We start from the raw sequence: 12,136 nt of genomic DNA on the forward strand, positions 1-12,136 counted from the left end.
GCGTTGTGGTGGGTGCCTGTAGTCCTAGGTACTTGGGAGGCTGAGGGAAGAGAATCGCTTGAGCCTAAGAGTTTGAGGTTGCTATGAGCTGTTATACCACGGCACTGTACTGTGGGTGACAAAATGAGACTATGTCTCCAAAAAAAAAGAAAGAAAGAAAAAGAAAAATGTATATAGATAGATAGATAGATAGATAGATAGATAGATAGATAGATAGATAAAAAACCTGGTAAGTCGTGGTGGCTTACACCTGTAATCCTAGCACTCTAGGAGGGTGAGGTGGGTGGATTGCTTGAGCTCAGGAGTTGGAGACCAGCCTGAGCAAGAGCAAGACCCTGTCTCTAAAAATAACCAAAGTTTGTGGCAGGTGCCTGTAGTCTTAGCAATTTGGGAGGTGGAGGCAAGAGGATCACTTGAGCCCGAGAGTTTGAGGTTGCTGTAAGCTATGATGATGCCACCACACACTACCCAGGGTGACAAAGTGAGAATATCTCAAAAAAAAAAAAAAAAAAAAAAAAACAACAAAAAAGAAGTTAACTGATGATTCCCTACTGAATCTCAGAGTCAAAGCATTTTATAATAGACATACTCTTATTTGACAACGTGAATGTTACTTTCTTTGCATCATTATTATTATCATTATTGTTATTGCTTAATATTTCGATGTAGCAATTGTCTGATTCCTTTTCTGATTGTATTTATGTTTGTTCGTTCTTTACAAGGTTTTTGTTTCTTGTCCTTATCTGAAACATTGTTATTGTTATTAAATTTTAAGCCTTTTTACTTTTTGAAGACAAAAAAATGGAAACCTAATAAATACATGTATATGTAAAAATAAAAGTATATATATAAAAAACTAGACATGTTTCTAGCTTGCTGCCCTATAAATGCTTACTACTCAGGAGTCACATAGCTAAGGGTCATAAAGATTCTTCTTAGCTTTCTTCATTGCTCCCATAGATGACATCACCCTTGTGAAACCTAAGGCTGGTCTGTGAGGCATCTTCCAGGCCTTGCGTTCTGGAGGAATGGCTGACCCACCAGATCAGTGACCTAGAAACTGACTCAACTGGTCTTACAATCCCCACCCAGGAAGTGACTCAGCAAAGGAGAGGATTTCTACACCATTGTGATTCCAGCCCAAACCCGGCTAATCAGCAGACTCAGTTGCCTAGTCCTTTGCCTACCAAACTATCTTTAAAAACCCTTTCTCCCAAGTTCCAGGGAGAGAGATTTGAGAACATCCTCCCATCGCCTCACATGGTGCTTGCAATATTAAACTTTCTCTGTTGTCTCCCTCTTGAGCAGCTGGCAGTAAACCTGGCTGGGCTGTAAAGCTGAGGGGATATTGCCTGTAGCAGCAGATATTCCATGCAGAATTTCAAAGCCAACTGCCTTCTCTTCTTCGTTAAGGCCTTTTAAAAGAGAACTCTCCTGATTTATGAGGTCATCTGACTTCTACAGCCACTTGCTTTAAGTACATTGGAAGCAGATAGGATGATTTGCCTAAAAGTATACAGTTGTAAGCACATACCCCCCTTCCAGTTCACTGTTGTCTGACCCCTCTTACTATTTAGTCTGAGTCTCAAAATGAATTTATTCTCAATATACAGGGTGGCCATAAGGTTTTTGTGCAATTTAAAAACAAAAGTTGCAAAGTCTCCAATTTTTTATGGCTAAGTATATTTTTATGTTGACTGTAGATCATCATAGTTTTAATTGCTGTAGATTTTTACAGTGCTTGGATATATTATTACAATTTACTTAATCATTTCTTTTTTTTTTTTTTTTTATTGTGGTTTTTTTGGCCAGGGCTGGGTTTGAACCCGCCACCTCCAGCATATGGGACCGGCACCCTACCCCTTTGAGCCACAGGTGGCACCTGAGACTTTTTTTTTTTTTTTTTTAGAGACAGAGTCTCACTTTATGGCCCTCGGTAGAGTGCTGTGGCCTCACACAGCTCACAGCAACCTCCAACTCCTGGGCTCAAGCAATTCTCTTGCCTCAGCCTCCTGAGCAGCTGGGACTACAGGCGCCCGCCACAACGCCCGGCTATTTTTTGGTTGCAGTTCAGCCGGGGCCGGGTTTGAACCCGCCACCCTCGGTATATGGGGCCGGCACCTTACCGACTGAGCCACAGGTGCCGCCCTACTTAATCATTTCTTTATTGTTGGACTCTTGTTCCAGTTTTTCATTATTTTTTTATTTTTTTTTATTTTGGCCGGGGCTGGGTTTGAACCCACCACCTCCGGCATATGGGACCGGCGCCCTACCCGCTGAGCCACAGGCGCCGCCCTCCAGTTTTTCATTATTAATAATATTGTGCTGAATATCTTAATACATACCATATTTGTCCAGTCATTTTCTTAGGATAATAATCTACATGTATAATTGCTATATAAAAGCTCATACATTTTAAAAAAATCTTCGCTGGTGTGAAAGACCAAAAAATGTACTGTAGTTTAAATTTGTGTTTGGTTATTTGGTTATTTTATTGGCCATTTTTATCTTTGTGAATGACCTATTTTATATCATTTTTCCATTGAGAGTCCACCTTTTCATTTTTATTTGTAAGATCGTTTTATTAGAATGTTAACTTTTTGTCATATATTTCAAAAATTTTCACTAATTTGTTTGATATATATTTCGTTGATTCATTTCCCATAACCATCTCATGCAACATTGTCATTTTTATGTAGTCAGATGCTACCCAGACTGCTTACTCACTATTTTTAAAGTCTATGTAATATTTCTTTGAGTTGAGTATACCATAATTTACTTTATTAACCTCAAATTTGGGGGCTCTGTCAAGAAAGCTTAATCATGTTATCTGGTGCTTTTTCAGTTTTTCTCTCTACTTTCTTTGTTTAACTAGATGCTAACCCTGAAGTGACAATGACAATGCTTCGCTGGATCTATACGGATGAGTTGGAGTTCAGAGAGGATGATGTGTTCCTGACTGAACTGATGAAACTTGCAAATCGGTTTCAGCTACAGCTCCTTAGGGAGAGGCAAGTCACAGCAGATATATTCAAGCACCTCAGATGGTGGTGGCTGAGCTTTAATTATGCCAAGCTCTGGGAAAACAGCTTCTTCTGCTAATGTAAATAACTTTTGCAAGGTGTTCTTTTAAAGGCAATGGCAGGGAGAGAATTTATCTCCCTTGCTTTGTGTTATCTGTAAGCTAAATTTTACTGAAGCTTTTTGATATTCTCTTTCACTAGTCTGTTATCAGAAATTACATATTTATATAAACTGATTAACTGTGTGATATTTCATCATCTAAACTCTTGGCTTTTCCTCTGATTCTGTTTCCTTTGACATTTATTCTACTTTCTGATATATCTAGTCAAATTAAGTCCTTGGTCATATTCTCTTTGTTGGAAATACATTAATGCCTAAACTAATACATGAGAGTATGGTTCAAATAAGTCTCACAACCAGTATTTCGGAGAGTCACTTCATTTAAGTTATTGCTTTTTAGGTTGCCACAGAGATAGCATGCTGTGGTTTTGTATTACACTTTCTCAGTTGCTCTCACAAGTTGGCATTTTAGAACAACAGAAAACAAAATGTTCACCAAATGATGTCAGGCAGAATGTCCTGGAACATCTGTTGGAGAGGTAGCTTTTGGTAGTTAGGTTGGTTGATGGAGTGTCTTTTTAAATCATTTACTGATCTTTTGTATTCTCTTGAGTACATAAAAAAATGGCTCTTCTTCTAGGTGAGTGAAGGGATGGTTTCAGCCATTAAGAGTCACTCCACCTCTTGCTGTATTGCCCTCAGAGAGCCACGAGAGACTTTGCTACCTGGAGCCACTGGCTGTTTTCACTGTGGTGCTGTTTTTCCTCTGGGATGGCCTACTGTACTTCACATGAATCAGCGGTTAGGTTACCTGTCTCTGTAATTGATGTGGGCTTGAGTGTATTTTAATATCTAAGTCTAATAACTAAAAAAATAAAAAGTAAAAAACCCCAAAAGCCAAGTTCAAGATCTGTAGGCTACATACAGTATTTAGTTTATTAGCAAAGATAACATCATGATTAACTTTCATGTGTTTGATTTGGTAAGTTTTGATGAAAGTGAAATGAGAATCATTTTAATTAGACTGAGAGATTTATGTGTTTATATTTTTTCAGATTTCCTGAGCTTTCTCACATTACCTCGTCAAACTTGCTTATAAATTAAATTGCTTTGATAAAAACGCCCTGGGGTTGGAGTAGTTTAGATAATTATAATCTGTGTAATGGATTCGTTAATTACAGTATTGTTTATTGATGGAGGTAGTCTTTGTAAGACATTGCCAGATGCTTAATTTTGAACTGTTGGATGTGAGTATTAAGTTGCTATCTGTTATGTCTTTCTTAAGAGCTGGGAGTGAAGAGACCCAGGGAGTGGATTCAAAACAAATGTTGGATTTTAAAGGTTCACAGGATGCCCACTGCTGTCTATAGAGAAAATTACACATTTGAGATAGTAACTGAAAGGGCTTTGACAGATGGGTGTAGTTTAGCACAAAGCAGGTGTTGCTCATTTCATAGTGCTGTGATCTCTGTGGTTTTGGAATATTATCACCAATTTGATGAAAGTTTTCTGGGCATTATTAGGAAAATACTTTTTTATTTATTTTTTTTGCAGTTTTTGGCCAGGGCTGAGTTTGAACCCGCCCTGGGATACGGGACCAGAGCCCTACCCCTTTGAGCCACAGGCGCTGCCCAGGAAAATACTCTTTAAAAAGAAATAAAAAGAAAAAAGAGAATAAAGTATACTAAAAAATGACAGTTTTAAGATTATATATATGTTTAAAAGAATATAATATTTCTTTTCTTTTCTTTCTTTATTTTGGAGACAGAGTCCCACTCCGTTGCCCAGGCTAGATTGCCATGAAGTCAGCTTAGCTCACAGCAACCTCAAACTTCTGGGTTCAAGGGATCTTCCTGCTTCAGCCTCCCAAGTAGCTGGGACTACAAGCGCTGCCACAACTCCCAGCTAGTTTTTCTATTTTTAGTAGAAGACTGGGTCTCACTCTTGCTCTGGCTGGTCTTGAACTCCTGAGCTCAAGCAATCCACTGGTCTTGGCCTCCCGGAGTGCTGGGATTACAGGTGTGAGATTCGTGCGTGGCCAAGAATATAGTATCTTTTCCCTGATTATAAAAGCATAATACATGTTCATTGTATGATATTTGGAAAATAGAATGATATAAAGGAAAAAAATCATCTGTAATTCAACCACTGTTTACCTTTTGTATTTTTTTCTTTCACACAGAAAGAAACACAGAATTTTCTGTGTCTCACATACACTCAAGATTGATATGAAAACTAGATAGGAGTTTGTGGGTAACTTAAATATAAGCTTGATTTTGTACTTTAAAAATTAGGTTTTTTTTTTATTCATCTGTATCCTTTTTGTGCTCTAAGATTAAAAGCATTTATTAATAACAACAACAACAAAAATTCCCTTCAGAGGAAAGTTAGTCTGTCTTGCTACTTTTCTTTTTTTTTTTTTTTGTAGAGACAGAGTTTCACTTTATGGCCCTCGGTAGAGTGCCATGGCATCACACAGCTCACAGCAACCTCCAACTCCTGGGCTTAAGCTGTTCTCTTGCCTCAGCCTCCTGAGTAGCTGGGACTACAGGTGCCCACACAATACCCGGCTATTTTTTTTGTTGCAGTTCGGCCGGGGCCGGGTTTGAACCCGCCACCCTCGGTATATGGGGCCAGCGCCTCACCGACTGAGCCACAGGTGCCGCCCATGTCTTGCTACTTTTCAAAGAGAAGGTATGAGCCAGGAATCTACATTTTCAAATAAGATTTCATGTTCTTCAGTTGCGTAAATTATGTTAGTTACTATTTATAGGATATCAAAATGGCAAACGTTCCTCTGGGGATCCTAGAATTAGTGGCAGTGAAGTGTCTGCCGGTTTTTTTGTTTGTTTGTTTAAGACAGAATCTCACTATGTCACCCTCAGTAGAGTACCGTGGTGTCACAGCTCACAGCAACCTCAAACTCTTGGGCTTAAGCAATTCTCTTGTCTCCACCTCCTAAGTAACTGAGACTATAGGCGCCTGCCAGAATGCCCAGCTATTTTTTTGTTGCAGTTGTCGTTGTTTAGCCGGCCCAGGCCAGATTCAAACCCGCCAGTCTGAGTGTATATGGCCGGCGCCCTACCCACTGAGCTACAGGCATTGCCAGTGTCTGCCAGTTTTAAGAAAGATCCTTGTGAAAAATATTTGAGTTCCTTAGTACAGTGTCACTTCGTGCATAGGAAGATAATGGGATTTTCAGACTTTCAACCTTTGTTTGTAAAAGTGCTTTGTAAATGTGAGTTATTATTCCCTGAGAGCATACTGTGCGTTAGGCTCCTTGGTGTTAGGATGTTAATGAATACTTGTTGTAAAGTGGGAAGAAGAGGATTTTTTTCTACTGGAATGCTCTAATTTTATAGCTGAGTACACAGTGACTCTGTCAAACATTGCTATGGTGTGGTATATGAGTTTGGGGAACCAATGGTTCAGAAAACAGAGGTTTAGAAATATAATGCTGTTATACATAGCTTATTATTCTTATTTCTTATGATATTAACCTATTTGGATATTACATAGAACAACTTGATTTTAAAAAATACTCTGGGACAGATGCTTCCTTACACCACGTTGGCTATGTTAGTTAAAAACAAAGCACTGGGTTTTTGTGTAAAATAGGTACCTGCATTTACTGCTAGATGGAAAGGGGGTCCAAGTTTTTTGGTCTTTTTTGGCGTTTGCTTGTCTTTTTTATTTATTTATTTGTTTATTAAATCATAGCTGTGTACATTGATATGATCATGGGGCATCATTCACTAGCTTCACAGACCGTTTACCAAGTTTCACATATACCCTTGTAAGACGCACCGCTGGTGTAATCCCACCAATCCCCTTCCCTCTACCTACCTCCCCCCTCCCTCCCCTCCGTTTCCCCCTTCCCCCTATTCTTAGGTTGTAACTGGGTTATAGCTTTCATGTGAAAGCCATAAATTAGTTTCATAGTAGGGCTGAGTACATTGGATACTTTTTCTTCCATTCTTGAGATACTTTACTAAGAAGAATATGTTCTAGCTCCATCCATGTGGGGTCCAAGATTATATTCTTGCGCCTCTTGTAAGATCCTGTTTGTGAGATTTTGAAAGTTTATTCTTCATCTTTTCCAGGTCTTTCTTAGGACCTTGTTCTTTCCTCCCCGTCACTCACTCCCAAGGACTTTGTCCACATTTGTTATTTCAGGCTCACCTGTTAAGGTTGTGAATTATCTACTGGCCAGTTATTCTTATTTATAATAGGACTGGAATCTATTAATATCAGTTATTAAATTACGTAATTTTAAGGCTATGATTCAAGGATCACACCTGTAATCCTAGCACTCTGGGATACCCAAGGCTGGTGGATTGCCTGAGGTCAGAGGTTTGAGACCAGCCTGAGCTAGAGCAAGACCCTGTCTCTAAAAATAGCTGGGCGTTGTGGCAGGCACCTGTAATCCCAGCTACTCCAGAGGCTGAGGCAAGAGAATTGCTTGCACCCAAGAGTTTGAGGTTGCTGTGAGCTATGACGCCAAGGCACTCTACCGAGGGTGACAAAATGAGACTCTTGTCTCACAAAAAAACCCCAAAATTACATAATTTCCTTTTATACTTTTTCTGTTTTTCCTTAGTAAAGGAACTTCAGGCCTTAGAGAAGGGAATAGTTAGGAGAGAGACTACACACTTAAGGGCATACCTATTATGTACATCATGCTGTGCTAAGTATAGCTAGTTTTCCTTCATCTGGAAAACACGCAAAGATTCCCCAAACCTCTGAAATAGAGCATCATCTTTACCTTCTAGAGGAGACGGGCACAGAGCTCAAGTAATTTGGTCCCTAAAATATAGTGGATCTCAACACAGGTCTTTCTACTTCATAGTTCATTTTATTCTCTACTACATCCTGCCTTTGTAATCAGAAAAGAGTTTTTGTTGGGGCTATGGGAAACAATGGTGGTTTGTCAGAAAATCTCCTAACGACACAATAGGAGATTGCCATAGCAGTCTTTGGCTGCCTTTGGGATGAACCTAATTTGTAAGGAGAGGTGGAGGCAAGGGGGATGAAAGACCATGCCAGGACCATCTCTCTTATAGGCCTGGTTTTATGGGAGACTCAGTAAGGTTTCCAGGACTTTGGAGTTAGAGGAATCATGGGTCTCTCTGGTGCTGTGTCTTCAAAGCTAGGATACAGTGCCTGCTCTGTGTTAAGAGAACTCTCTTTGTCTGCTTGTGGCTCTCTCTTCCCTGATGTGTAGTTGATGTTCTCTTAGTGATTCTGAAAGGGTCTTGTTGTTACCTGGCTTTATGGGGAACAACCATTGTAGGTAATTTTTCTCGGTTTTCTTGTTGTTGCTATAGCAGAAACAGGATTTATGTGTGTGTGCATGTACAATGGTTTGATTCTTTTTTTTGTTTTTTTAGATACTCTCCCTTGGTAGAGTGCCTTGGCATCATTATAGCTCATAGCAACCTCAAATTCCTGGGCTCAAGTGATCTCTTGCCTCAGCCTCCTGAGTAGTTGGGACTATAGGCTCCTTCCATGATGCCCAGCTAACTTTTCTATTTTTAGTAGAGATGGGTTTCACTCTTGCTCCCTCTGGTCTCAAACTCCTAAGCTGAAGAGCTTCTCCTGCCTTGGCCTCCCAGAGTGCTAGGATTATAGGCATGAGCTATCACACCTGGCCAATGATTTAACTCTTAACTGTTTCTTTGCATTATATTCTGGGTAGATTTTTAAAATGCAGATTTACTGAGTTATAATTCACGCACCATACAAATTCATCTTTGGGTAGGACTTTTTAGGACATATTAATTTATTGAGGTATAGAGCTTCATATTTAAAACAATTTTTAAGCCACTTTTTTTGCATAATAGAGTTTTGCTAGTGGGAACTACAGAAAGAAGTGTCTCATGTAATTAGGTATCAAACAACTGAAGTTGGTCCATTGCAATTCTACAGTTACTTGTGTATAAGATCACTTAATTGCTATATGCTTAGTATATAGTAATTATACTATAATTAATTATTATATGTTTAGTAAATTTATTTGTAGGTTATTTTGATTCTGACCAGAACTGAGGAGTAAAATATCATAATGAAATTCGAATATTTTTAAAATATAGAAGCCCTACTATATTTATTCATAGCTACTTTGCTTAATCTTATACTGTGTATTACAGTGCTATTGGACATAGCCAGCCAGGAGATAGATTATTGCTTTGGTTTGTTCATTTATGAATATATTTATCTTAATACCATTCATAATTAATATTCTTTTATAGATGTGAGAAGGGTGTTATGTCTTTGGTGAATGTCAGGAACTGTATTCGCTTCTACCAGACTGCAGAGGAACTGAATGCTAGCACACTGATGAACTACTGTGCAGAAATCATTGCCAGCCATTGGGTGAGTGAAGGTTGACGGGTGTGGATAATAAATTCGCTTTAGTGTCAATCAGAAGACTTAGTATTGGGAGTTGGTTTTGTGGAAAGTTAACCCTGTGCCATCTAGTTTTCCATTATTACAAAACATAGAATAAGTAGTCGGACTAGATGATCTGTGAGACTATTTTCTTTTTTCTTTTGAGACATAGTCTCAAGCTGTTGCCCTTGGTGGAGTGCTGTGGCATTATAGCTCACCGCAACCTCAAACTCTTGGCCTTAAGCTGTTCTCTTGCCTTTACCTCCCAAGTAGCTGGGACTATAGGCGCCTGCCACAACACTGGCTATTTTGTTTGTTGCAGTTGTCATTGTTCTTTTAGCTGGCTGAGGCTGGATTCGAACCCACCACCCTCAGTGTATGTGGCCAGTGCCCTGCCATCTGAGCTACGGGCACTGCCTGTGAGACGGTTTTCAGCTCTGAAAGTCTGGTAGTTTTAAGATTTCAGAGTGTAGGGGCAGAAGACACCTCAGGTTCAGAAACAGGTTTGGAAGGAAGGGCACCTACTTTAGCCCTTTATCCATGGAAGGTACAGAGTCTTAGGAGTTGGGTGCCACTCGAGGACCAGCAGGACCTGTGGTACTAAGCAGCACCACTTCAGAGCTTTCCCTCACTCTCTCCCATCAGGTGAAGACCAGTATTAAATTTGAATTTGCCTTTCTGAGGTTGTTTTCATCATAAGCAATAGTTTTAACATTCCTTTGTTACAATTTTCATTTTACATTTTTGAAAAATCAGGGCTAGTGCTGTTTCATAAGTTAGTTTCTGCAAATAATTTGGTATTCAATGACATTGTAAGAAGCGTCTTCAAGTTTCAGAAAAAGTGGCTAAAGAACTGGATTTTAAGGTTTGGTAAGCTTTCTGCTAAAACAGGTTGAAATAAGATATCTGCAATAACCAAGTGTGAGTCAATGGAGTGAATTGTTTATAGAAGGTCCAAGTCTATAGTTGCCATCTTTGTAGGGTTAAGGGAGAAAGGATTCTCTTCTCATGTGGAAGGCTCCCTCGTGGCTCGGCTCTTGTTAGAGATCAGCATTGTTTGTGCTTTACATCTCACTGAGAGGCGTAGTAGAGCTGTGGTAATGAGTGCAGGCTTGGAAAGTAGACCTGTTGGTTTCAGATCTGCACTTGGCCATTTATTTCCTGTCTGAACTTGTGCAACTTATTTAACCTCCTTAAGCTTTACTTTTTTCATTTGTAAAATGGGGATGATAATAGTACCTGCCTCAGGGTTTTTGTGAGGATTAAATGAGTTGGGAAATGTTAGGCCTTAAAAAGTAGATCCTGACACATTCTAAGGGCTTAATAAATGACAGTTGTCATTGCTTTGTATGTTCTATCTGTTCTGCTTTCTACACAAAGGGCTTAATAAATGACAATTTTTGTTATTTTAATTTTTTCTACTTTTTATTATGTCATTAATTCTTAGGATGACTTACGAAAGGAGGACTTCAGTAGCATGAGTGCCCAGTTGTTATACAAAATGATCAAATCCAAGACGGAGTACCCATTACATAAGGCTATCAAAGTGGAAAGAGAAGATGTGGTCTTCCTTTATCTGATTGAAATGGATTCACAGGTATTATAGCTACTTTTCCCATTTTTTATAACTTTCCCCAAAACCATAATGCACTTGTTTTTTTTTTTCTTTCCTTTTCCTTTCTTTCTTTTTTTTTTTTTTTTTTTTATAGAGACAGACACTTTATTGCCCTGAGTAGAGTGCAGTGGCGTCACACAGCTCACAGCAACCTCCAACTCCTGGGCAATTCCCTTGCCTCAGCCTCCCAAGTAGCTGGGACTACAGGCGCCCACCACAATGCCCGGCTATTTTTTTGTTGCAGATTGGCCGGGGCCAGGTTTGAACCTGTCACCCTCAGTATATGGGGCCGGCACCCTGCCCACTGAGCTACAGGTGCTACCCAGTGCACTTGTTTTTCCTCTGTGATATTCCTCACTTCCTTCTTCTTTCTTCTTAACTACCACTGGCACAGTCTTTATCTATTTATTTATGTATTTATTTATTTATTTGAGACAGAGTCTCAAGCTGTTGCCCTGGGTAGAGTGCTGTGGCATTGGAGCTCACAGAAACCTCATACTCTTGGGCTCAAGTGATCCTCTTCCTTCAGTTTTTCTATGTTTAGTAGAGATGAGGTCTCGTTTTTGCTTAGGCTGGTCTCGAACTCGTGAGCTCAAGCAGTCCACCCGTCTTAGCCTCCCAGAGTGCTAGGATTACAGGCGTGAGTCACCACGCCCAGCTAAGCACAGCATTTTTTTTTTTTTTTTTAGAGACAGAGTCTCACTTTGTCACCCTCGGTAGAGTGCCATGGTGTCACAGCTCACTCCCGAGTAGCTGGGACTACAGGCGTCCACCACAACACCGGGCTATATGCACAGTCTTTTTTTTTTTTTTTTGTAGAGACAGAGTCCTACTGTACCGCCCTCGGGTAGAGTGCCGTGGCGTCACACAGCTCACAGCAACCTCTAACTCTTGGGCTTACACGATTCTCTTGCCTCAGCCTCCCAAACAGCTGGGACTACAGGCGCCCGCCACAACGCCCAGCTATTTTTTTTTGTTGTTGCAGTTTGGCCGGGGCTGGGTTTGAACCCGCCACCCTTGGCATATGGGGCCGGCGCCCTACTCACT

General features: G+C 40.0%; 1 protein-coding gene across 2 annotated transcripts in view; it reads left to right on the plus strand.

Moving 5' to 3' along the window:
- The window catches only part of ANKFY1 (ankyrin repeat and FYVE domain containing 1), a 111,481-nt gene that overhangs the window by 52,521 nt on the left and 46,824 nt on the right, over positions 1 to 12,136 (plus strand). For both annotated transcript variants that reach the window (XM_053570334.1, XM_053570333.1), the window contains exons 4-6: positions 2,876 to 3,011; positions 9,336 to 9,459; positions 10,922 to 11,071. In XM_053570334.1, coding sequence (XP_053426309.1) covers positions 2,876 to 3,011; positions 9,336 to 9,459; positions 10,922 to 11,071 — 410 coding nt within the window. The remainder of the gene's footprint in view (positions 1 to 2,875; positions 3,012 to 9,335; positions 9,460 to 10,921; positions 11,072 to 12,136) is intronic.

Source organism: Nycticebus coucang, chromosome 18 (genome assembly GCF_027406575.1).
Source record: "Nycticebus coucang isolate mNycCou1 chromosome 18, mNycCou1.pri, whole genome shotgun sequence".
NCBI lineage: Eukaryota > Metazoa > Chordata > Mammalia > Primates > Lorisidae > Nycticebus > Nycticebus coucang.